The following is a 27,128-nucleotide window of genomic DNA, read 5'->3' as shown; positions in this document are numbered from 1 at the left end:
TAATCCGGTATTTAAAAAAACATAATTTTCTTTCGGCGCGAGGGAAATTTACAAGCGGGAGATGAGAAACACAAAAATAAGTAAGGACGCCCTTATGGACGATTCTTGCTAAATAAGGACTCCATCGAAGACAGTTTTTTTTAATAATTTTATTTGAAAGCTTCCTCCAAACAAGTCTTAAAATATGTGCTGGGTGTAAATGTTACAGCAAATGTGTTGTCTAAAAGTACTGCAAGCATGGAACTATCATGTGACCAAGTAAAAAAAAGTTACTTTTATTTGACTTAGAATCATAATTGTCTTTCCACTGTATTAGTGGTATTGATATTCACTCATACTCAGGCAGAGGATTCATAGCGTTTCTTCATATGTTGCCAGGGACAGACACTCAACACCTTTCAAAAGGACACACACAATCCTGGCACCAGGTTCCATGTGCAACGAGGGACACACACCATCCTGGCACCAGGTTCCACGTGCAACGAGGGACACACACCATCCTGGCACCAGGTTCCATGTGCAACGAGGGACACACACCATCCTGGCACCAGGTTCCACGTGGAACGAGGGACACACACCATCCTGGCACCAGGTTCCACGTGCAACGAGGGACACACACCATCCTGGCACCAGGTTCCACGTGGAACGAGGGACACACACCATCCTGGCACCAGGTTCCATGTGCAACGAGGGACACACACCATCCTGGCACCAGGTTCCATGTGCAACGAGGGACACACACCATCCTGGCACCAGGTTCCATGTGCAACGAGGAACACACACCATCCTGGCACCAGGTTCCATGTGCAACGAGGAACACACACCATCCTGGCACCAGGTTCCACGTGCAACGAGGAACACACACCATCCTGGCACCAGGTTCCACGTGCAACGAGGAACACACACCATCCTGGCACCAGGTTCCACGTGCAACGAGGAACACACACCATCCTGGCACCAGGTTCCACGTGGAACGAGGGACACACACCATCCTGGCACCAGGTTCCATGTGCAAGGAGGGACACACACCATCCTGGCACCAGGTTCCACGTGGAACGAGGGACAAACACCATCCTGGCACCAGGTTCCACGTGCAACGAGGGACAAACACCATCCTGGCACCAGGTTCCACGTGGAACGAGGGACACACACCATCCTGGCACCAGGTTCCATGTGCAACGAGGGAAACACACCATCCTGGCACCAGGTTCCACGTGCAACGAGGGACACACACCATCCTGGCACCAGGTCCCATGTGCAACGAGGGACACACACCATCCTGGCACCAGGTTCCATGTGCAACGAGGAACACACACCATCCTGGCACAATGTTCCCTCTGTTACAAAGAACACATATAATGGTGTATTTTACAACTGCATCCTCTCGTAAATATCTACGGACACTTCCAACAAGTTGAACATTTATGCATTAAAAAGTAACAATCATTACATATACAAGCAACACATAATAAGAAAAGCATACTGGCGTTCATAGTGCAAGCCTACTGAGATATCATCCCACAATTTAACATGGATACCCCACTGGTGTTCGTGTCTACAGACTGGGTCCTAAGAGAGAAGATTATTGTGACTGAAGACTGAATGGAACTGTTGTTTTTAATAGGATTGGTTGGTTTGTTGTTTTACGCCACACTCAGCAATATATGACAGCGGTCTGTAAATAATAGAATCTGGACCAGACAATCCAGTGATTAATATCATGAGCATCGATCCATGCAATTGGGATCGATGACATGCATCAACCAAGTCAGCGGACATGACCACACGATCCCGTTAGTCGCCGCTTACGCCTTTTACGGCAAGCATGAGTTGCTGAAGACCTATTCTACCCCGGATATTCACGGGATTTTTCATCCAAAAATGTGCCCCAAGTTTTTTAACTGTTTTGTTCAAGGCTCTTCCCAAGAATGATCAAGTTGTAGATATTCTGTTCCACTTGGAGTAGGTAGTTTTGACTCCATGAACAGGTGGGGTGAAATGGGCTTTAACGTCGCGTCCAAGATAATTGCTCTTAAATAGCGACGTGCATGCGCGTGTGTGTGTGTGTGTGTTTGTGTGTGCGTGTGTGTGCGCGCTCTTGTACTAGTCCGTACTGATGCCGATTTACAGTGCTAGCTCACTGAGTTACAGTAACATTAATTGTATGATAAACGACAAGATGTCCCCCAAAATGAAAAGAATAATTGTGAAGGATGTCATAATGGGTCTAAAACATTTAAGGATTGACTGCGTAGCGGATTCTTACAAAAGTTTCCACATTGGTTTTTCGATTCATACCTCAATGAACCGAAAAAAATACACAGTCAACCCTTATAATTAAATTCGACAGCATAAAACATGTTTTATCTACAATAGTTTAACCGAAAACAGTTGTATATATCAAAACAGACAAAAATGGCGAGATTGATAAACATTCCAGATGTAGGAATACATACTGTGGCGTGACATGAATCAGGTGATTGTTTGATTTATGCACATAAATTGACACGCCTACACTGTCAGTAACCAATCAACGGAGAGCAGGATCAAAACAATGTTCATTGGACCTGTCAGTTAAGACAAGTGGCGAAAAGAACTGCAACAGTCAGACTGTAACGAACTGGAAGAAATATGTCCGAGAGAAGGCGGCTGTTTCAAATTACATGGTCAGTTACCGCCAGATTCAAACATTACCTCCCTGATTACAGTAAAACACAGTTGGAAAAATGCTAGTTAGAAAGGAAACCCGAAGACATGAAAGCTGAACCGAGGCGAGCAGAAAAAAAACAGGCGAGGTTTCAAAGGTTTGTTTTGACAATGAATATGCATGAAAGTCGCTAAATGTCCTGTGCATGACGATACACGTGAGCAGAAAGAGATCCTTCGGCTATAACATTTGGATTCCCCGACATTCCGAAGTAATAAAAGAAGTGCGCCTCGGTGCATTCATTGGGAAACACAACGAGCCTTTTTTGTGCCTGTTTGTTGTCCGATGCAGCACTTATCAGCAAGACTGCAGTAAATGTCGGTAAAATTTCTAAAATGGAATAAAAAAATTCCCATTTCATATAGATCTATAACAGGACCAACAAAGAGGAATAAGCCACATTGCTCAGTTTTATAATATTACATTGCATCAATGTTAAAATACAGTGTAAAAATACAATCAAATTTGAGATGTGTTTATTCCTATGGCACTTAGAATTCAAGATAAATCCCTGTATAAACAATTGATACTGAGCATTCCGCTATGAGCAAGAAACAACACTCCAATCTCATGAGTTGAACATCACAGTTTTCAATCACTGTTCTGAAATGCTTACAATATTGAGTTTCATGTCTTGATAAATGATTTCATTACTGATGAAGTACAATCGTTTGAGAACATCTGAGTATCTGTGTGTTTAGCTGCAACCATAGGCCTGTTGCATCATCCAAAAACCTGACAACTGGTTTCCAGTGCATATGGTACGGTAAGAGCCCTTTTTTCTCCAGTGAAATGGATAAATATCTACAGGACTGACAATTTCTTTCTATAAACCTTGAAATGTTGTACTGACAGGAACAATAAATACAGATTTATTGCTATGAATGCATTTAAAGTCCTTGACTGAAGAAGGAATGTTTCACCAAAGTATGGTACTGTCATTTCCCCAGTTCCCCAAAAAGTAAGCTGGCATCAACAATTTGCTAATGTTGAAAAAAATAATTAAAAGCCCTTCTGTCCTTTGTACACTTGTCATTCAGTGTCAATTTTAAAGAAAGATAATGAACATGTCAGTCTAATGATGAATTGTATTGATATTTTTTAGATCACTTTTTGGAATATTCCTCCAAATAAATAATTTTTATTGGCATTAAAACATGGAAAAGCCCTGAAGATATTTCTTATCAAATTGTTAATTGTCTGACACAGAGTTGTTTCCTTTTGGTCAAACTCCATGTGCTTCTGCTTTTTATATGCCGAAGTATGACAGCAATATGACAGCAGTCGGTCAACAATTGGGCCAAGCGTACCTGGGGTTGATGACATGATCAATGCAGGGATTTATGTAGATAGTCTGCAGCAAATGTCTGCAAAAATCCCAAATTCGAATAAAGATTTCCCCAGTTCATGTTATACAGTAATACCTAATGTTGTGGCTTTGTAGATGTGACTGATAATTTGAGCAAACTAACAATAGAAATTCCCAAACTCTGTCAAGGGCACTTGGTTTGGAATCCTGGATATATCCCTGCAACGTCCTGCCACAAGTGTGTATGATGACAGAAAGTCAGAGCCTGACCACCCAGTTCCCATCTTCCTGAGTCAAGGAGTTAACCAACTATAACAGTCTAGATTCCACCCTTGCCCAACTAGGCTGCAATTATGGAGTCATATTTTGGCTGGACTAACAAGTCTATGCATGGTCCAATCAAAATCGCGCAATGAAATCAACATCCGGTTTGTAAACTGCCATGCAGATTTTGGTCGACTGCAAGATTTGCAATGCATGTGTACCGTCAACTTACTGTCAGACATTTTCGAAATCTTTTCATGTTTTAAATCAAGGTGCTCACACGATTTGATGTACATCATGAAGTAAGGCCCGTTTAAATACAATGTAAATCTTAATTATCGATCGGTACTTTCACTGGATTTTATTTTATTTGAAGCAAAGGCAAGTGATATCAGAAGTGGAATCTGATTGGTCAATAGGAGGGACATAGAAGGGATATAAGTCATAATAGCCACTGGTGGCGCTACGATTCAACCCAGAAATTCTGGCCAAGTTCGGCGAGGGCGGAAACTGGAATTTAACAGTCAGTTAACTCCCTTGCCTCAGGAAGATGCCCAATTCCAACAGGGGACCTATTTTTATCTGGAATCCCACACGGACCAGATGAACTCTGAGGCTATGAACATATAAAACAGATAAGGAGTCAGGTCAACAGTGAGGGACAGGTTGGTGTCATACCAATATCACAGATGCATCACATAGGCCACCAGGACTGGACATGTTAACACCATTTCACACACTAAGCAATACAATAAAATCACATTGTACAATACAACACTCTAAGGTAATGGTGGGCTGGTAGTTTTTTTGTTCCACTTGGCATTATTCCGCTGTATCATGAACATATGTAGGGAGTCAAACTTGGGTCCTCAGCCAAGTGAGCGAATGCTTTAACCACAAACCTACATAATCTTACTGTTTAGAGTGATTGACACATATAACAGCCAATCACAACACCTGATACATTTAGTAGTTGCTTCAAAAAGTGACAGGCCAACACACTACAAACATTAAAGTCGACATATATTACAGGCATTAAGTCTGAACCTCTAGCTGGCATTATTGTCAGGATATATTACACCATTAATTCAATATAACTTTATGAGATTAATGCCAGTACATTATGGTAGCAGTAACCATTACAACTGCCAGTTCATACTCCAGTAAGGTCATGTTCATGTCAGTTCCTATTAGAAATGAGGTAATAAATTCCCATCAATCATGTCAGTTCCTATTAGAAATGAGGTAATAAATTCCCATCAATCATGTCAGTTCCTATTCAGTTAAGGTCATATTCCCATCAATCATGCCAGTATATGTTCCAAGAATAAATGTCAGGTTTCATAAAGATTGGCATTATGAAACTTAATCAACACTCAAAATATTATATCATATTTTCAATTCCTAGGGCTTGATAGTGTTCTCCATAAGAATATATATCAAAATATCTTTGTACATGTATATGTGTACTTGCTAACCATGCTGTATAGTCATTCACACAAGACATACCACAATCAACAAACATGAAAGCGACCATAAACCGGTTTCCAATAAAAGTCAAACAACAAATGAGATTCTGCTCTACCTAGCATGATAAAGAGTGATGCAAACTGAAATTTACTTATGACTCCGCTTTAGAAATTGCAAACACCACCACTGAGTGAGTATTTCACTTACATATGGCCGGTCAGTGGCCTGTGCCAGGGTACACAAAGTGATGCAGGTCATAAACATTTACCACTTTGGTGAAATCAACAAGCATTCACGTCCACAGTCACCAAATCCTGGCATGACTAAGGCACACAACTCTACATATCAAATTGATGTAGCTGAGATGACTGCCCCCTTCTATTTGAGTATTCAGAGATTTTTTATCCATATAGGTTTGTGTAAGACGGATTGAATGTTGTGTCAAAGCATGGGATGTCATTGTATATTGTAATATCGATAAGTTTTTAATGTCCATACTATATTGATACAAATGTATGAATATTTATCCTAAATTAATACCTGTAAGATATGAGATTCTACTCTGATCAACATGATTAAATGATGCAAACTGAATTTGATTAATTCACTGCCACAGAATCTTTACTTTTATAAAGATTACTTTGTTTCAAAAGAATAATATGAAAGGCAGAAAATTCAATTTAATCGGTCGGCCCAGTTCATATTTAGAATATAAAGTTGATTATTTGCAAGTGTAATTTGGAATTTTTGATCTACACATATTCAAAACAACTAATTTGTTATTACATATTACGATATATTGTGATGCTTTTGAGTTGATATATCAATACTAGACTTTCCAGTCAATGACACCACCAGGCTCTAACTATATAGCCCCTCCCAAAACATGTGACAAGTGAATCAGATAGGCTTGTGGATCACGCTTGCTGCACTACAGTCTAACTACAGGTTAGTGTTCTCATTGTCCTCTTTCAAAACTTGAGTTGAATTTCTTTTTTGAGCTGTCTGTTCTTGAACCTTCCGTCGTTCTCTGTCAAATGGAGTTACTTTGTATGTCTGAAAGATCAAGGAATAATTATGAAACACATCCAGTACATGACAATCTGAATCCTAAGGTATGCCATGATGGCAGCATGTCTAATAGCTGTGTTAGATCTTTGTTCTCCAATTTGTGTATTCTGCAATACACATTTGGCACATTGGTAGAGCTTAGAGACCAACAATGCCACCAACTATGATGTCACTCTAGAGCTACAAGCCCAAGGGTGTCAACCCAGTGAGACAGACTCACCATCAGTAGAGCTACAAGCCCTAGGGTGTCAACCCAGTGAGGCAGACTCACGATCAGTAGAGCTACAAGCCCTAGGGTGTCAACCCAGTGAGGCAGACTCACCATCAGTAGAGCTACAAGCCCCAGGGTGTCAACCTAGTGAGGCAGACTCACCATCAGTAGAGCTACAAGCCCCAGGATGTCAACCCAGTGAGGCAGACTCACCATCAGTAGAGCTACAAGACCCAGGGTGTCAACCAAGTGAGACAGACTCACCACAAGGAGAGCTACAACAAGCCCCAGGATTGCCCCAGCCAGGACGTCACTCCAGTGGTGCTTGTAGTCTGAGATGCGAGACAGGCAGGTGTAGAAGGCCATGTAGAACAGTCCGGTCTGTAGGGTGGGGCGCAGCAGGGCGAGGCCACTCCATGTCAGCTTCATCTGCAGGTAGATCTGAAACAAACATCATGTTTTCTCAAGTCTCCCTGGTTGTATTTACCACAATACATACTTCAACTTACATACAAGGAGTGAACGTTATCATTGCCTGTCTAGCCAGTTATCATAGTATGGTTAAAAAGTCCAAAACTCCATCCAGAAGATGGTGGCCTGTCAATGATCAAATCAGGGTAAGGCAAACCAGTGTTTGATGGCCTGAACACCAATCTACGCCAACAGGGCGCTGTGAATCGATCAGTCTTGTGACCCATTTTAACAACCCTAAACTTTTGACAATGATTGAGCAACACACCCTTTAATATTCTGAAGGGGGACCTGGGATTTGTTTGGTCCCAAAGGTCACTGTCTCAACATATACATTTCTTTCTTTGAAAGAAGGAGCCAAAAAATGTTGGGACCAACAACGTATATTTTCAGCCCTTATTGGGACCACTTTTACCCCTGAATCCAATCTGCATCACATCCAAATGTAATAACAACTGGGCAAGACCACACCCCAAAGTTAATTGTCTATCTTCCTGTATGAGATATACATGGTTCATAAACGGGCATAGATTTTCTGATAAAAAATCCTGGCAAAAACATTTATTAATAATCTGAAGAAAAATCATTGAAAAAAACAAAAAAGCAGACATACATCACAGTATACATCACAGACTTAACGATTTCAGAAACAGACAGATTGTGGAAAATATATCATGGGGCATGATAGGATGATATGAAAAAGTTGGAAGAAACAGAACATTTTCTGAATTATCTGCCTCAGCAGATCTGTAAACCAAGTAGCAATGATTCACAGCCCTACCATGAGGAACACCATCGTGTACACAGCCTCCGAAGCATGGCCTGATGGGAAGGACACCCTGGAAACAGGAAGATGAATCATTCAACTAACAGGCTGTGGAGACAGACACTGTGATATCAAATGTCTATAAATCGTTATATCAGTATATCAGAATTCTGTATGAAAAGCTGATGAAGCATTGTAAATGTTATACCTTCTGCATCATGCACTAGGGATAGTGCCAAAGACCATTTGGACTGGGAAGCCAAGAGGGTGTTTCACTGTGATCAGATATACTTTTGATACAAAATTAAGGGATATCTGCATGAACACTTTATATTAGGACAGTAGGTATTCTGGTTCAAAGGAAGAACCAATTTCCATTGAACAGGTTGGCTGGTTGGTTGGTTTGTTGTTTAACGCCGCAATATTCCAGCTATATGAGGGCGGTCTGTAGATAATCGAGTCTGAACCAGACAATACAGTGATTATATCATGAGCATCGATCCACGCAATAGGGATCGATTACATGCATCAACCAAGTCAGCGAGCCTGACCACCTGATCCCGTTAGTCACCTTTTACGACAAGCATGGGTTGCTGAAGACCTATTCTACCCCAGATATTCACGGGGCTTTTGAACAGGGGACTGTGAGGATGAAGAGACCAAAATCCTGAATAGGGAGAAAATGGTCACAGAAACTGAAAAAAACACAGTCATCAAGAGGATGTGCTTTCAGCTGACATACACCTAAATCATGGCAAATGCAGAATCTTCTCATCTTAAATACAGAGGGCAGTGTACATTCTTACCTGGCTTCTTGAATGGCCTTGACATCAGTTCCAGTGCAGACATCTTCAGTGATGTAACGATTCCCGTCAGAGCAGTTGATCCTTGCCCAGTCAGGCTGGCAGATGGCAAAGAAATGAGGCCGCAATCGTCCCACGGCATACTTGGGGATATTTGTGGTCATGTGAGTGACCGCAGCACCAAAGAAGAAAGGCACAAGATAATCAAAACTCTGCCTGACCATTTTAAGCAGCAGGTCATTCCTTGGGGCTCCAGTCTGATCCTTGTTCTTGTAAACCAGGAAGGATTCTATGCCAATGATCTGAAATTAAATTGTGAGAAAGTGACATGTTTTTTCCAACACAGACATTCTTATGGATTACATGGCTTCTTAATGAAACCTATCTAAGGACATGAATTCAGGCCTTACCAATTAAGTGTTGTTTTACACCCAGTCTAACTAAATCAGATCTGATATTCTCATATTGTGCGTCTCTGCATGGAGATCTGAAGTCACCTCAATAGAAAGTCGCATCATTTGTTTGTTTGTTTAACACTGCAACCCAGCAATATTCCAGCTATATGACGGCATATAGTGACATGCACCAACCAAGTCACAGAGTCTGACCACCTGATCCTGTTAGTTGCTTTTACCACAGTCGCCTCCTACGACAAGCATGGGTTGTTGAAGACCTATTCTCTACCGGAGTGAGCTAACAGAAACAACACAATGTATAAAACATCGACAACATAATCATGATAAAAGCACAGATGTATGTTTTTGCATTCGAAACTCCCTGATCATGCTGATCACAATATTCATTTTCAGGTTACAGACTTCAGATATACTGTTGATGTAACTTTCATTTTTGTTCAGTTGTGGATAGGTAAGGCGAGAATTAAGTTTTCTATGAGTTAAAGAATCCATCTTGGTCATTTTGACAAAACACATTTAATATATATATATATATATATATATAAGCCTTATCCATGTGATCATGCTAGTTTAATGTTAAACAGATGACTTATCATTCATGATCTTTTGTAGTTTGTCTTAGAAACACAGTTACACTGAAGCATGTTTATTTGTACTTGCAGTAGAAACTTGCCATATGCTGGCAGATATTGGCAGAATCTGCTGTAAAATCTTCAAGGACCTGACCCAGCTTTGTTTGTTTGTTTGTTGGTGTTTAACATAACTGCACTCATCAACATGTCAGCTTAAGAAGGCTGCCTGTCAATAATCGAGTCTGGACCAGACAAGCCCCCAGACCTTCCGCTCTCCAGGCGGACGTTCTACCTCTAGACTACAGAGGCGAGCTACAAACTCTGAAGATTAGTGACTAGTCTTTAAAAAATGAGTTTCTAAGGTTGTACACCTGTACTTGCTGTAGGCAGTTGAGGACACAGGATGTGAGCATGGTGGTGTGGCTTGTTGTACAGTGAGGCAAATGGTGATGACACTCCAATAATTTCATCATAATGACCTAATGGTTTGCATTGTTCAGAAAAATAGTCCGACCAATTTCTTTACACCTATTTGAAGAAACAAGGCATTTACTCACAAAAGCTGAGGGTAAGGCAAAGCCCACACCATAAAGAACGGCAGCACTGACGGTCCCAGACTTGAAGGGGTGCATCAGGCTTTGATCATCGCAGAAGAATCCTCGGTGGAATGGCACTCCAACTTGTCGCAGAGTGATGGACAGGGATACAACTGTTAACATACAAGGTCAAGAATGTGCTGTAGCTCAACAAATACTGGATGAGTGAGTGAGTGAGTGAGTTTGGGCTTAACACCATTTTGAAAAGTATTTACTTTGAACAGGCAGAAAATAAAGGATTTTGATGTGAAAAGCTCACCTTATATGTTGTATATGTGTATATGATTGTACGTGAGGGTAACGCCCAGAGTGCTACAGATTGTAGAGGTTTACCGCACTGATGAAAGCCTTCAGCACGTTCAGCTGTTGCACCAGTGTATGATGTTGACAAAGTAAGGACCTGTGTTGCCAGCTCACATACTAGTGATAAGTGTAGCGAGTAGGAAGTTGTGTCCTGTATGTACAGCCATCTAGAAATGTGTGGCTGCTGCTACCCTTGTTCTGTTCTAAATCAAGTCAACCGTTGTTATATTTTAAATAAATAAATTGCAAGAGATTTGATTGGCTAACCAAGAAATTCTTTTTGTTTACATTTCCATGTTTCCAATTATCTGTATGACTACCTGGTATCTTTTACCTGTTGTTGTCCATGTAAATCTGCTGCTTATCACAACATGTCATGCATATATACCTGTCATCACTTGGTAGTTGTCACTCCAGCTTCATAACGGTGTAAGAATCTACATCCAAATGTCACTATATGCAATGAACCAGAAGCTCTCCATAAAGTCTGCATGTTGAACGTATTTTCCAACCCAAAATGATAAACCCCAGACACTTAAAAAATAAAAAGTGTTGCCTCTCTTTCTCTGTGTGTGTGTGTGTGTGTGTGTGTGTGTGTGTGTGTGTGTGTGTGTGTGTTTGTGTGTGTGTGTGTCTTTGTGTGTCTTTGTGTGTGTGTGTTTGTATGTGTGTCACAGCGTCCATTCACTGAAGTCCACGCCACTTGATTGTGGGTGTTGGCTGAGGTCTTAGGTCACCACAAGCTTAACTCATGCTGTGTGACACTGCTGATGTGAGGTGTGGACATGTATCAGATATATGAACACATCAGCAGTTTTTTTAACATGGATCAAACATGTCAGAATACCACACATAACAAGGATTTATCTAGACCTGCTCAGGTCAATATATTCAGTCCCAAGTCTGCAGAAAATGTCAGCAAAAATTCCCAAACTGGAATTAAACATTTCACAGTCCCTATTATACAGATTATAATACTGATTGTATGGCTTTGAAGAGGTGACTAGCACTCAGCTGACCAATAAGAGGAAGAGGTATTACTGATCAGTTTTACATTGTAGCATTGAGTGTATTCTCAAAATACCTCTGAACTTTAGAAATTAAAACTTCGCACAAATCCCAATTCTGAGAATAGTAACTAAATTTATTATATCACCTGCCAAGGGCTCTTTGTTTGAAATCCTTGATAAATCCCTTGATAACCAACATAATACATATATTTTCAGCATGAAGAGACCTCGGAGAGAAAAAGAAAGTGTTATCAACATTTTATGTTCTTCCAGGGATTGTAATGTTTGTTCTTTCATGTGTGCCTTACAGACTCTCATGAAGATATTGACTACCGTATTCGACGTAATAAGCGCCCAGGGCGCTCTCAAAATTAGAAATAGGGGGCTCTTATTGGAATATTATTTTGGTGGAAAAAAAACAGAGTTGAAAGTTCGTAAATTTCGTGGTTTATGCTGACAACCTGAAATGTTTATATACGACATATATATTTTTCAAGGATTTAATTGCTCATAATTAAGGGTGCATATAACACACGAGTGCGTATTATACACGAATAAATACGTCTTGTGTACATTGATTGGAAGGGGTGCTAATTGAAATTGTTCACTAGCCAATATATTAGCAAATATCGCCGTGGGCGCCTATTAGAGCGGGGCGCTTATTACATCGAATACGGTATGTGCCATTTAGAACTGGAAGTTTTCCAGCAAGGAGAAGAAGTTTGATCCAAAGAACATAAGTTACTCAATGGTCACTGTAGTCATCATGGAATTACAGGTCACTCAACCATAACAGGTTCCACTGACAGCTATGATCATGATGAGTGACTTACATGTTGTTAATTAGGCCTACCTAAAAACTCGGCGAGTCATCATGAGCTAAGTAAGCACCTGTAAGCAGGTAAGTAATAAGGTTTTTGCCTTTCCTTTTTATTACATTCATTAAGATTAATAACACTGTACCCAGTTCAATCTTGAAATCCCCAGGTATATTTTGAGGGGCATACTGCATATTAAGTGTATTCATATGTTCATATTTCCATTTGTTTGTCCAGTTTAGGTCTGCGAAATCACTGGTTCAATATTTTAAACGTCATGACACAAGGTATTAACACATGATGAAAGGGGTACTAATCTCTGGTTTCTTCCCTGCTTTCTAACACCGCTCGCTTAGGTTCACTAACTGACGTGAGTCGATTTGCTGGCTAACGCAACTGAGCATGACAAGAGACTGGGCTACCGTCTGTAAGAACAGCGTAAATAATCTTTGAGGCAACATCTCTACGCATTTCTGAACACTGATTGGTCACCCATGATCTATAAAAAAAATTGATATATTTCAAATTCAAAAGGCACATGTTAATTGATTCCTTCAACCTAACTGACAAGAAGAACTGTGGAATTAAGCGTATCAGATGTTGTAATTTGAAAAAATGACTGATGATCCTAAAGTATCCCTGCAGTTTAAGCATTTTCGGATTGCGTGGATAATACGATACCGACTTCCTTGTGTTCTCATTACAGTGATTAACTACTTCCGGAAATAAATTATTAACGATCATAAGATCGATCCACAAATTGGCATATAACATGATATAAGACATGACAAGAGATTATACATTGTAATGTGTTATTTTATGTCAATACAACGATCCGGCCACACCTTTTTTTATTTTATTATTTTATCAATTTTAACGTAAACAAAGTGCTTATGCAGTCACTAACTGAACACAGTTGACACTTCTACTCCAGCACTTAAAGGTAGTCATTTTGAAAACAAATACCTTCAGATCAAACACAAACCGGTTAATCTAACTGTGATACTCACTCAAAACTATCAGCAAAATATCAACAACCAACTTGAAAACCCATCTTGTCGTTTCAGCCATGGCTCAACTTTGCTAATAACAACAAAATAGAGTGATCTCCCCTTATTTTATGGCCGCGCACCTGTCAATTTCAACCGGAAACACGTGCTCCGCCTAAACGAAAACAATCTGATTGTACCGAAGTTATCTACAGGGAACATATCTTTGTCATAGTCACCACTCGCCTTGTTCTTAACCACAAGAATGCTTCGTAGTCTCACAAGCCGGGTAATATATTTTTTCTTTGGCAATGACACGGTTAGACCCCAGTGTATATACAGACATAATCATGATAATGTTTTAAAAAGCAAATTTACTTAATTATTTAGTAATCGATCAGGCCTGCAGAGTAATTAAGTTCGTGGTGTGGTGTGAATATTCAGGATGTATTTTATTTGTGTATGTAAAGCATGGTAAAGTGGCAGAAGTTTGGTCCAAAATACATCTTGTTTGAAGGGACTGAACAGAACGGTTTGGAGAAAATTTAATGTCCCTAGACAATTTAGAGAACATGGACCCAAATTTTAGTGACAATGGACACTAATTTTGGAGAAAATTTCCCCAAACGAAACATAGTTCATATCGATTGTCCCCATTTGACATTATTAATTGTTGTTTTGTTTGATTTTCATTTAGTAGTAGGAAGCAATGTCACTTAAAGGGAAATGACACTCCAAGTTTGAAAGTATTGAAATATGGATCGTCCTTTTCCTTGCAGATTCAAAATTTGCTTATTATGAATATGGACTATTATTTTGTCTGATTTGATTTGTTGTCGCTATTCTTGCTGTGCGAAGCATTGTGACTCGTATCTTAGGTTTGTAGAATGGGAAGCTGTGTATCATAACAAGGGATATACAACCAAGAGCTGAAGACAAACTGACGTGTGTTTTTGTTGTTGATTAATGCACACGCGAGTTGAGAGGGTGAAGCTGTTGGTCAACATATTTTGCACAAACAAAAACTACATACTGTCTCAGATACTTCAGGTTAACAAACAAACTTGGTCAATAAAAATGTGGAATTTGAGATAAATTATCACTAGACGTGATGATTTACCATTTTAATTGTATTTTCTCTTCTGCAAGGCATTGTTTTATATACAGAAATGAAGATTACCATGTGCATTGTCTCATAAACTAAGCAGCAACCGATGATTTGGTTTTAAATAACCAATAATATAATTTCAAATAATTCTGATGCAATGATCTGAAGATTTGTAGCTGAAACTATTATTTTATCAGAAATAATATATTCTAATATCGATTTATTTTAGTTGCAGCTTTTACTGATTTTTAACAAAATGTCAATAACAATAAGCGTAGCACTTTGGAAAAAATTGATTGCTATTGATGGGTTTTTTAATATGTATAATATCAGGCAGTTCAGGGAATGTTTCTGTCAATGTGCGCTTAATGGAACAATATCCCGTACATCTGCAGCTGTTCAAAGAAACATGTTCGATGTCACGTGTCAATCTTATTTTAAACTATATATAGTGTTTCGGGATAATATTACTTGTGTTCATCTCTCAAATGATCACGTAAGTTGTTTCAGGTGTTTCTTACAGGTGTCATGTCTCACTGGTCAGCCAAAGTCATAGCCAAGTTTGTTGGGTCGCTCATGCTAATTAGCATCTGGTGATTATGCATGCTAATTAAAATGGCGCCAGCTAGATGACTGAGAGTTGCAGTGTTGTTTCCCTTTAAATATGGGGCCATTTTTCCAAATTGTCTGGGGCCATTTTCTCTTTAACTCATACATTCTCTGTTTGCATACAGAACACAGGACCGTGGTATTCCTTGACCATGTCGGTATATAAAATGCACAGAAGTGCAGATTGTGGGAAGATGTACTCCTATTATCTCAATACTTTAGCATGTCATTGCGGTATAAAATAACCTAGCTGAGGGAAGATATCAAACTGATGCTCAATATTCCAGTACTATGGAACAGAGTGAGCAAGTATTTGTTGTGTTAGGGACCACTCATTTATTATAGGGATGTGAGTCAGGAGAGGGTCACCAAAACATGTGACAGTCTATACATTGCTATAGGGGAGGGTCATAAAAGTTAATGCACATTCTGTGTGTTTTTCTTGCAAAAGAATTGTCTGTGGAAACCACTGTGGATACAAGGATGAAATTTTGCCTTAACCAATGTTGATCAAGTTTGAAAACTGATAAAACAGAAAAGATTGAGTTATGGCCCTTGTTTCATCGTGAGGATGTTCTGCACAGGAACCCAAATGATGACATGTTTTCACAGAAACCCCATGCATACAAGGATGACATTTTTCATACGTCATATGGGATAAATTTCGAAAACCAGCGTCAAGAAATTTCTTTTCCAGTGTTGGCTTTTGAGTCTTCAGCATTCTTCAGGGGCAATTAAATTATTTTCTCTGTTAATCCACCAGTTTTACCACTGCAATTATAAAAACAACAACTTTGTCTCAATCTTTCTGTAAGCAGATCATTTGGTTATTTTCAGGTGGTTGCTCCCCTGTCACGTCAAGTTGGTCGTCGGTGCATGGCTGATTTTACTGGAAATGCCAGTGATATGCAAGTAATGCGTTTTGAAAAGAGTGAGTATATGTGTCAGTACTTTGACATCAGCCTCCAGTGTGATTTGTATGTGATTCACCTTGTTCACTGACATTGTTGACATTTCGGGCTTAGTGGTTCATGATGATATTACCCAAGGACATATGTAAGTCACAACTTTCTGTTAGAATAGGCCAAATTATTTCTTTGAATCTTAATGTTTTAATAGCAACTGATTTTTGTGCAACAATGTTTATAGGGATACTAAATGTTTGCTGAAGTATGATCCTAGCAATAATGTCTCCACAAATTGCTCACAGACTAATTGTTTTTATACAATTTATAACATGGGTTTTTATGGCATTTTTTGGTTTTGACCCTGTTGTATCCCTACTATTGTTGCAGGATGAAGGAACATTCTTGTTGACCTTTATTATGAACTTTATGATTTGATGTAAAAAAAATTACAGAAACATTCAGATGAGCCACAGAGCCTTGTCATTCTATTATTATTATTTTTTAAATAAAATAATTTTATATATAGACCTCAATGGCGATTCAGGGTTAGAATTGGTCCCCTGCAACCTATGTTGGTTGAAAGAGGTGACCAATGGATCGGGAGGTGTGACTTGGTAGATTGTGTGTCATCGGAGTTGATTGTTGGATCTTCTGATCCCGACTCAGATTATCTTAAGGCTGCCATTATACAGCTGGAATACATATATTCCCAAGTGGGACATTAAACAACAAACTTGATAGTCTCCTACATTGGCTTCCAGTTGTCTATAACTATCAGCGGTAATTACTGTAAACATGGTAGAGCATTAGCTTCCATTGTCTATTGCTAATCGCATATCAGTGCCAATTATCATGATTATCTGTTGGCTCCCCTTGTTAAGTTTCTACCTTATTTTATTAATTTTGTTGTTCTTACATGTTCTTCTTACATGTACATATATGCTTTCTGCCTCATAGCATTCATTCACTGATGAAGGAGTAAGCATATACTCTGAACCGTTGAGTTCCTCAAAATAAAGAAGTTGACTGCCAGAAATTCTCTTCCTCGGTTTCCATAGCCCCAGTCCTGTTAGGGAATTGCAACACAGTGAAGCAGTGAATTCCTGATGTTAGCTATTTTATGTATCCTCTTTACCTGTTCTTTCAGGTGTGAACCAGGTTAACCTACTTGGCCGCCTTGGTCGAGATGCAGAGTTGAGGGGGTCAGCAGAACATCCTGTTGTGGTCTTCTCCATGGCAACCAATTCTGTGTATACAAAACAAGACGGTAACCATTCCTATCCCTCCTCTTCCTCTTTGCATGCAGTTTTGTTAATTAGTGTAATAGCTTGAATTTGTCTTTGTTCTATTATATAGACTCACTGCCAAAAGAAAGACGATCTATAGAAACATTTGGAAAAGTATGTACGTTAAGAAGAGATGTTTCCAATATGTACCTATTAATGACAAAACTAACAATCAGTCAAGTGTTACCACATTGTCTTTATTTTACTGTATCTTTATATTCTGCACGTGATTTCCTTACTTTACCACTAGTCCTGCGAGCCATGGACCTATGACATCACATGTGATGCGTTCATGAGGGTCGGTTCACATAACATACCAGTATGTTCGTTTGTGCATCAAACCAATCTAATATCTCTTGAACATGAGTAAGTCTTTATACATTAACCAACATGTATGACATTCTTTTGTCCTTGAGTATATTATTATGTCAAAACATGTAATTTCACACCTGATTGGTTGAAACTGAAATGACATCACTTCCTGAATAAAAGAGCGCAAATTTGGACGACCATCTCCCTCAACAGGAGTTTATGTGCAGCTGATATTCTTGTTATGGGGTCCCTGATATTGTAACAGGATTTTACCCAGGTGTTCTTAGATGCCGATGTTCCTCTTTGGGTCTGAAGCACTTCCATAGCCTCCCATTTTGTTTGTTTGTTTTTGTTTAACGCTGCACTCAGCAGTATTCCAGCTATATGATAGCGGTCTGTAAATAATTGAGTCTGGACCAGACAATCCAATGATTGGCATCATGAGCATCGAACCACGCAATTGGAATCCATGACATGCATCAACCAAGTCAGCGAGCTTGACCACCCAATCCTGTTAGTCGCCTCTTACTACAAGCATAGTCGCATTTCACGGCAAGAATGGGTTGCTGAAGACCTATTCTACCCAGGATCTTCGCGGGTCCCCACCCTATGACAATTGTAAGATAGGAGGGATCTAATCTGGATCAGAGAAGTATCAAATAACACCTTCCTTCATCCTTCAGCTGTTTGACCACAACTGACTGAAGTGTCCTTATCATTCTCAGGCATTACTGAGTTCCTATCAAAAACGACCAATTCTACCCCGGATCTTCATGGGTCTCCTATTTTGAATTATTGATGCCATTTAATCTAACAGGACTTATGTATGTACAACTCGATTTCTTGAAATTTTTGAAGTATCAAATGCTCACTACTCACCATTCTCTCTCTCTCTCTCTCTCTCTCTCTCTCACCATTTTCACCTTTACTGTTTCAGGTCAGACTGTGTCTCATGTAGACTGGCACAGGGTCAGTGTGTTCAAGCCTGGACTCAGAGAAAAGGTTGCCATTAACTTGAAGAAAGGGTATGCTTTGTCTGTAAAATTATTTTCTGTTTCATCATCTTTTCAGGTCAGGGAGGTTAAATTAGTTTATTTTTTTAATCCATTGCCGTTTTAGAAACTTTGAAAAATCATATTCTACATATAACAGTGTTTTGAAAGGCTTAGGTTTGAGATTAACACTGGTACTTTTTCAGGGTGTAAATCTTCATGCATTAAATGTATGTAATATCACCCTGTGAGGATTCTGGGTTAGAACCGGTCTCCAGCAACCTATGCTGGTTGTACAGGGCAAGCAAATGGCTCGGATGGTCAAACTTGGATTGGGTGGTGTGTCTTGGTTGATAACGTTTCATCGTACTCAGACCGTATGGATTGTAGATCACTGGTGTGCCAAACGTGAATACATAGCTGCAATATTGCTATCAGTGGCTGACAATCATATTCACTTGGGAGTTGTCTCCCTTAGGTACCAGGATCTGCTGGTCATTGGTTGAATTTCCCCAGTTATGAGCCTTGGATAGTCAGCACCATATGTTTGCTTTTAGGCTTACAGAGATACAAATGTTCTATTAGAGGCCACTAATGGGATCGGGTGGATAGGCTTGCTGACTTGCTTGATGCATGTCATCATATCCTAATAACGTGGATCAATGCTCATGATGTCAATCACTGGATTATCTAGTCGAGATCTGACTTTTTACAGACCGCCATCATATAGCTGGAATATTGCCGAGTGCTGTGTAAAACAACAAACAAACAAACTACTCAAAAGAAGTTAAAGAACACTCCCATTTTTTCATATGTCATGCCATGACAGATCGACTATAGTGATATGAAAGAATTGGGAGTTCTTTAACTTCTTATAGTAGCATATTAGAGACAGTAAAATGAGGGATTATGAAACGCTCTGAAATATTTTTTGAGAATTTGACTGCAATTTGTATAGTTTTGAGGTGACAATAGTTTTTAGTCATGTCAGATTTTGAGATGTTTAAACATACTGCCACATTTTAAGTTCTATTTTCTACTTTTCTGTGTGCATTATGTTCCAGTGACCGAGTGTTTGTGTCAGGAATGTTGCGATATGATGAATATGTGGATTCAAATGAAAATGTCCAGAAATCTTCAACAATCCTTGCCTGTGAGTATGAGTCCATTGAAGAGGGTTATTTAACTTAATTGTGTCATGTGTATTTTAAGTATCCAGTACAGAAAGGAGGGAGTGAGTGAATGTTGTTATAAGTCACAGTCAGTGACATTCCAGCTATCATGGCCACCTCTAACCCCATAGGCATTCTGGCATAGAATCTTCCCAATGCTGGTCGGTGGTGGTGACTTAATGGGTTAGTTGGTCAGGCTCGATAACTTGGTTGGTAATGTGTCAATGTACCCTGACACAATGGATCGTTGCTCATGTTTGAATCACTGGATTGTCTGGTCCAGACTTGATTATTTACATACAGGTGGAATATTGCGGAGTGCAGCATTAAGCAACAAATGTACACCCACCTAAACGAGAACTTTATTGTGGCTGATGAATTAATTGAACTGTTGTTTTTGATGGGGACTCAATCATTCTTGAGAATGATAAAGCCACTTCAGTCAGTTTTGTTGTCAAATAGTTGAAGGATGAAGGAAGGTGTTATTAGTTTACCAAATAAACCATAGTGATCTGATTGTCCAGTACCTGGTTTGGAGACCCTTGAAGACCCAGGGTAGAATAGGTCTTCAGCAACCCATGCTTGCCATAAAAGGCGACTATGCCTGTCGTAAGAGGCGACTAACGGGATCGAGTGGTCACGCTCGCTGACTTGGTTGATGAGTGTCATCGATCCCAATTGCGTGGATCAATGCTCATGAGATCAGTCAGTGGATTGTCTGGTCCAGATTTGATTATTTACAGACCACCATCATATAGCTGGAATACTGCTGAGTGTGGCGTTAAACAATAAACCAACCAAATCATAGGATGGGAGAGCCATGGAATGAGAGTCATGTGGTTTCAATATGTGACCTGGATGACCTGGATGTCATCACACTGCAACCGGGTGGCTCGGTGCTCATGCTATTAACCCTTGGTCTACCAAGATTGCTTTGCTCGGTGACATGTTTCAGTAAACAAACTAAATATCCAAACATGTTTCATTTCTAGCGGACCTTGTGAATCTGACAAAGAGGTACCTTGGCTCAGAAGATTCATAGGCTGGGGGAGGACATTAGCTCAACTGGAAAACAGGACAAGACTGAAACATTTCACTATGATGTTTTATTATTACTGAAAATCAAGGGGCTGGTGATAATATGATACTTAAAGAATTTGATTTTACAGGGGCACTGATCTCTGACAATTCTCCGGGACTGGCTTTTGCCATTGTTTTGGGTTTTTTTTCCCGTGACTGAAATGACTGAAATATTGAAACATTTTATGAATTGGCTTAGAGCCACAGTTGACACATTTAGCATTTCCGCGCCTGAAAATGAAAGGCTTTTGAAAACTCATCTCTCATCTCTCCGAACAATAACATAAAGAAAGTAGAATGATTCTGTTCAATGCTACATCAAATGTTAATATAACTTATGTTTGTCTCTCAACTGATAAGGTAAGTTTGTTGCAGGTGTTTCACATAGGTATGAAGTCTCACTGGTCAACTGAGATAGCACATGTGACAACTACTTTCATGATGTCAAGGGTTTATCCTTTAATCAATATTTTCTTTGTAACTCAACTGATCATTGTCTCTTGCTGGGCTACCATGTGCATATTACGTAACATGTAATACATTCACCACATCAGTCCTGGATTAATAAGCCAATCTTAGATTGAATAATTACCCAAGACCTGAGAAATTGCAAATGTGAATTTCTGTCAGGTAATCTGAGTGGTACTACCACTAATTGTACCCATAATAAGTTCATTAACTGAGCATTAAGTGATTGATGACAACAACACCGGTGTATGACAATAAAGGCGTAGTATTCATATTATGTGCAGTTTAGTTGCCTGAAAAATAAAGGGTTGTTGCCATTTTGTTGCAAAAACTACGTACATGTATTTGATGTATACTGAAGAACATAATTGTACATACACATTAACTTAATGGTTTCTTTTTATTATGCTCCACCCATATGCAGTTTTGCAGGGTATGTAGAAACGTGGTCCGTCCGCCACTATTCGTTCCCGGAGCATAACTCGTAAGCTGTGAAAAGATTTTCATGCAACTTTGTATGCACATCAAGCATACACTGAACTGGAGCCATGTGCTGTTCAGGAATTTCAAAGTTTATGTCCGCTGTCCTCACAGACGGTAGCCCAGTCTCTTGTCACGCTCAGTTACGTTAGCCAGCAAATCAATTCACAGCAGGTAATGAGTCCTAGCAGGCAGTAAGACAGCCGGGTGGAAGCCAGAGATTAGTGTCCCTTTAACACCATGTAATATCTTTAAGATTCACATATTGCTTACTGTTTATAGAAAACTCTTTGTCGCATTTCGTATTCTTTATAATGATCTGTATTTGTTTATAGGAATCAAAAACCATATGTGTTCTGCTTCATTAAAAGGTCTGATGTGCAGGTACATGTTAGACTTTTGAAAACTTTGTGTGACCAAAGACAAATTTAATCCATGTGTATTTTTGTTTGTTATTGATGCTGTTTGCTTTTTTCAATATTGTTATTTAGAAGATTGAGTATCTTTGTCATTATGTTCTATTTGAAAGTGCACTTGAATGAGCATCTAGAATGTTGAGTTATCGAGAATTCTGGGTCAATATTACTGATAGAATTAAGCCATGCCAGCAAAAGGCAGCCAAGTGTTGACATGCATCGTAAAGGCTTGAAGATCATATGATTATTAGAATCTGTTTAGATCATGTAAATGTCTGTTCATGAACAATTATTATGAAGGGGTTTCTTGATTGTACAGAAATTGTCAGTTAAATGGACTAAACCTTATGCAAGTCTGTGACCTTACTAAGTATAGTTGGGTTGCATCTCTAGTCATTAGCCTCCACGATGACACTAAATTACACAAGTACAAATCTATTTTATCTTCCTAAGGCACAAGTTTCACACTAGCTTATATCAAAGCCTAGTTTCTTCCCTTGCTATTTTAAGCCTAATTTTATTGGCTTGATCGTAGTGCCACGCTGTGTAGAACATGACTGTTGTCTCTTGTGATGAACATGCAATATCCAATGAGATTGCTCTTCTTACTTCAAATGGCCCTACAAAAATGACTACCATAGCAGACAACCTGGTCGTTCAGATAATGAAAAAAATTCGATATTTCATCCCTGACAGAAAAGCAAAAAGACAGATTACCACTGTAAATATACTTATAACTGCCGCATTTTGCTCTTACAATAACAGTATCAAGTAACATTGCACATCATGGCAACATGAAACGTAAAACCGGGGGTTGTCTATACACAGCATTGCATCTCAGTCGCTGCAATAAGCGTTCGTTTGAGTTAAAAAACAACAACAATGTTTTCACTCAAATGTATAAAAGTATTTGGACGATTGAAAACTTTGATCCACTGGAACATCTTTGTCTCAGCTTAATTTTTGGAATAATTCAGCGCGAATGTGAATTTTGTGTAACATTTTCTGATTGAACTATCAATATGTGCTGCAGTCCACTCATTTAGCACAAAAAAAAGTAGGTTTGAAATGGCAAGGATGGAAACTAGACTTCGATAAAGGCTAGTGGACATGCTTGCCTCAGGAAGATGAATCCATTGCTGACAATGTGTAGTCATATTTCCTTTTTGGCGGGCAAGTTGATATTAAATGTTGTAGCAGCAGTATCTTAGCTGCATGTTGACTCCACAAATATATGAATACAAGGCTTCAATCATTATTCTTTTCACTCATTATACCAAAAAATTGTTAATGAAAAAGATTTTGGTGAGCTTTTGATATGCTTGAAGTGTAGCAGGTTTTATCTTTATGTGGCTGAAACAGTTTTGTGAAGATCATGTTTTGAGCCTAAGTATTACAGTACATGGCTGGTATTCAAAAATATGATTATTATTTTATATTATCATGTGTGCTTTGTATGGAGGAGATGGTGAGGATGTTATTGAGGTGCAAGAATTGTGATGGATGATAGAGACAATACAGCACTGAACTCTCGGATCATTTCATGCTCCCTGGACCCTAAACCAGTACAATCTCCCTGCTTGAAGAAGTGGAACTGTTGGTTGTACTAGCATCCTCTATGATCCACTGTATTATGTTGCCATTCTATTATGATAAATACCCGGCAACCATTTACCCTCTAGCCTTGTTTAGGAAGTGGCATCACAACCTCAGTTCCACCTATCTCTAGGCAAAGGATTTCTCATAATTTGTTTCAATGGCTTTTTTTTATGTTTTATTTCAATCAGGCCCAAAACAAAGCTATGGCAGTGAACCTGTCCTGGGTATTTATTACAATAAACGTCACGCTGAAGACCCGGGTCGATTCCCGACAGGGGTACAATGTGTGAAGCCCATTTCTGGTGTCAATAAAATAGAGATATTAAGCACTGGATTATCGAGATTGGTCACCAGCTAATGTACAGGAGTTTATTTGTGAGCTCTTTTAATCAGAGGTGGTGCTGTTGGCCAAACAAATAGATATATCATTACTCACAGGTTAAGATTTATGTTTCTGGAAACTAGTGTTAGTATTATGTTGTGATCTGCCAGGGATACTCAGTCGTGTGACTGGATGTGCTGATCAGCTGTGAGGTCACAGTATCATATCACTTTTTCATGTGACAGATTCTCCAAACCAGTGTTTGTTTGTTTGTTGTTTAACACTGCACTCGGCAATATTCCAGCTATATGAAGGCGGTCTGTAAATAATCGAGTCTAGACCAGACAATCCAGTGATTGACATCATGAGCATCGATCCACACAAATGGGATAGGATGACATGCATCAATCAAGTCAGGGAGCCTGACCAGCCGATCCCATTAGTCGCCTTTTACGGCAAATATGGGTTGCTGAAGACCTATTCTACCCTGGGTCTTCACAGGTCAGATCACTATTTTTTATTTGGTAAACTTATGATCAGGATATTCTCAAATACATGTATGTGAAAGCACATGCTAAAATTTTGAGCGCTGCATTGGTTCCTATTTACATAGCAGTACTGTGTAACTTGATGTTAATTGTATTGAAAAAATTATAAAATTCACACCTGCACTTGGAGCATATAGACATCAAACATGGCCGCCCAAACCTTTGTGTGAAGCATGAGAGTGTGAATACCTGTGTGATGTGTGAATAGAAAGTGTACATAGTTGATCTTACAACTGAAATGTATTTGTAGAACAAATAAAGAATCTATTCTTATGTGTTTTGTGTTTTTATGTTTAGATGACAGCGATGCAAATTAACATGAACGTATAGTGATAACATTTAAGCCTGAAATTCCATCTGGCTCTCCGAGACAACCAAGTAGCATCCCTGGATGAAGAATAGCAATTTGTTTTCCTTTCCTTGATCAACATGGATTTTAGGACTACAGATGGAATGAGATTGTAACAAAGAGGGTTTTAGTGAGTTTTGCCAAGGTCCATTGCCGTTCATTTTCATAAAGGTTTAGGTGTTCCATGGTTCTCTAAACCACAAGGTCGGGTGGTCAGGCTCGCTGCCTTGGTTGATACATGTCTCAATTGCGTGGATCGATGCGCATGTTGTCAATCACTGAATTGTCTGGTCCAGACTCGAGTATTTACTGACATCCGTCATGTAACTGGAATATTGCTGAGTGCGGCGTAAAACAACAAACAAACAAACTCTAAACCACAAGGCCTACACTTACGAAGCTGAAACTTTGCATGCATGAGCCCCCAAATGATCAAATTAATATAATTGCTGACATAGTTCTGATTGTATTTTACACATGGTCACCAGCGTTTGAATAGGTCACCGTGTATCTGTTGCTTGTCCTAGAGCCCACATACCTGGTGTTAAAGCATTGAGTCTTGGTTCATCGACTGTCATCGTACCTACACCACTTGGGGATTAGTTACCACGTCAAGCTGACACCCCATGATGTAACTGAAATATTGTTCAAAGCGGGTTAACCACGTGGTGTGACACGTGGCTTGTAATATCAACTACTGACCTACCTGCTACACCTGGAATATTGATGATTTCTGCATTGTCTGCCAATCATGTGATTACACAAAAGACCCCATTGGGATTCCCGGTAAGAACAGGCCACCAGCCACCTTCGTAAGAGGCGACCTAGTTGATCGGTTGGTCAGACTAAGTGACCTCGTTGATAGCGTGTCCTCGTACCTCGAAAGCGCGGATCGGTGCTCACAATATCGATCACGGGTCCAGACTCGATTATTTACATTCAGTCGTCGCGTTGCTGAGTGCATGCTGCGTAAACAACAAACAATTACTCAAACATCAGACTCAAAACGGATTGCAACGAGGATATCTGATGACCATGCCTGGGACAGTAGGTGCAGCGACAACATGCAGCAATTAATCATTACTTATCGTTGTGCATCACATTTCAACGAATATTGTCTTGTCGACACAGTGTTTTAGCACCAGCATAATATGACCTGTATCTTTTGTATGATTTGATAAGTAAACAAAACCGACATTGCCTTCCATCGACATGATTATGCAAACGGGCCAACAAAGTGGGCAGTACAAGAGTTCGGAGCCTGATGAAAATATTCCTTAGTGGATTGGGAGCTTTCTGTTCAACGTCTCTTGTAGTTTCACGTTTCAAATCAATGAATAACAACCAATTAAACGAGATGAAATGCAAGAAAGACACCGACAGTTTTAAAAAAACCACTTCTATGCCTGGTGTGTTGGTGTTGGTCAACAACTTCTGGGTGCTAGGTCTTGATAAAATTAATGCAATGGTACTTTGATTTGTTTGGGGTTTTTCCCTCTGAAAATTCGGCCTATTACGTTTCTAGGTTTGTCAGCACCGCATCCGTGAGTTTCACATAAGTCGTAAACGTCTAACAACCTGCATCACTTCGGACTTTCTTCTCCCCATGAATGCCGTTGAAAGCGACGTTAAACTCAACTCACACTTTCTGAAAATAGCTTCATCATTTTCGAACAAACGTGTTAGGGTGTGTGACAGGTATG

General features: G+C 39.5%; 2 protein-coding genes across 2 annotated transcripts; one reads left to right on the top strand and one right to left on the bottom strand.

The window, feature by feature from the left end:
• Window positions 1–1,105: 1,105 nt before the first annotated feature.
• LOC139462481 (phospholipid phosphatase 1-like) lies at window positions 1,106–13,879 on the bottom strand. Its single transcript, XM_071244239.1, has 6 exons — window positions 13,798–13,879; window positions 10,618–10,769; window positions 9,076–9,374; window positions 8,285–8,342; window positions 7,297–7,473; window positions 1,106–6,806 (listed from the first exon to the last, which is right to left on the bottom strand). Exons 1-6 carry the CDS (start codon window positions 13,856–13,858, stop codon window positions 6,693–6,695), a joined length of 861 nt encoding a protein of 286 aa, XP_071100340.1. The 5' UTR covers window positions 13,859–13,879; the 3' UTR covers window positions 1,106–6,692.
• A 53-nt stretch (window positions 13,880–13,932) lies between these two features.
• Window positions 13,933–25,321, top strand: LOC139462490 (single-stranded DNA-binding protein, mitochondrial-like). The gene is made up of 6 exons (XM_071244248.1): window positions 13,933–14,065; window positions 16,331–16,424; window positions 17,549–17,668; window positions 18,937–19,024; window positions 20,056–20,144; window positions 21,156–25,321. The coding sequence occupies exons 1-6, from the start codon at window positions 14,042–14,044 to the stop codon at window positions 21,203–21,205; spliced, it is 465 nt and encodes a 154-aa protein (XP_071100349.1). The 5' UTR covers window positions 13,933–14,041; the 3' UTR covers window positions 21,206–25,321.
• The last annotated feature ends 1,807 nt before the right edge of the window (window positions 25,322–27,128 follow it).

The sequence above is a fragment of the Haliotis cracherodii genome, unplaced genomic scaffold (genome assembly GCF_022045235.1).
Source record: "Haliotis cracherodii isolate W230 unplaced genomic scaffold, xgHalCrac1.p SCAF_15, whole genome shotgun sequence".
NCBI classification, from domain to species: Eukaryota; Metazoa; Mollusca; class Gastropoda; order Lepetellida; family Haliotidae; genus Haliotis; species Haliotis cracherodii.
Note: the sequence above shows the minus strand (reverse complement) of the source record. Positions and strands in the feature narration are given on the sequence as shown.

Excerpts from the sequence above, each read along its gene's own strand:
- LOC139462481 (XM_071244239.1), bottom strand. The coding sequence starts at position 13,858 with ATGGCTGAAACGACAAGATGGGTTTTCAAGTTGGTTGTTGATATTTTG. Across the intron at positions 10,770-13,797 it reads TATTTTGCTGATAGTTTTGA|TTGTATCCCTGTCCATCACT; the intron begins GTGAGTATCACA and ends GTATGTTAACAG. Across the intron at positions 8,343-9,075 it reads AAGGCCATTCAAGAAGCCAG|GGTGTCCTTCCCATCAGGCC; the intron begins GTAAGAATGTAC and ends TCCTGTTTCCAG.
- LOC139462490 (XM_071244248.1), top strand. The coding sequence starts at position 14,042 with ATGCTTCGTAGTCTCACAAGCCGG. Across the intron at positions 16,425-17,548 it reads AGTAATGCGTTTTGAAAAGA|GTGTGAACCAGGTTAACCTA; the intron begins GTGAGTATATGT and ends CTGTTCTTTCAG. Across the intron at positions 19,025-20,055 it reads GCCATTAACTTGAAGAAAGG|TGACCGAGTGTTTGTGTCAG; the intron begins GTATGCTTTGTC and ends ATTATGTTCCAG.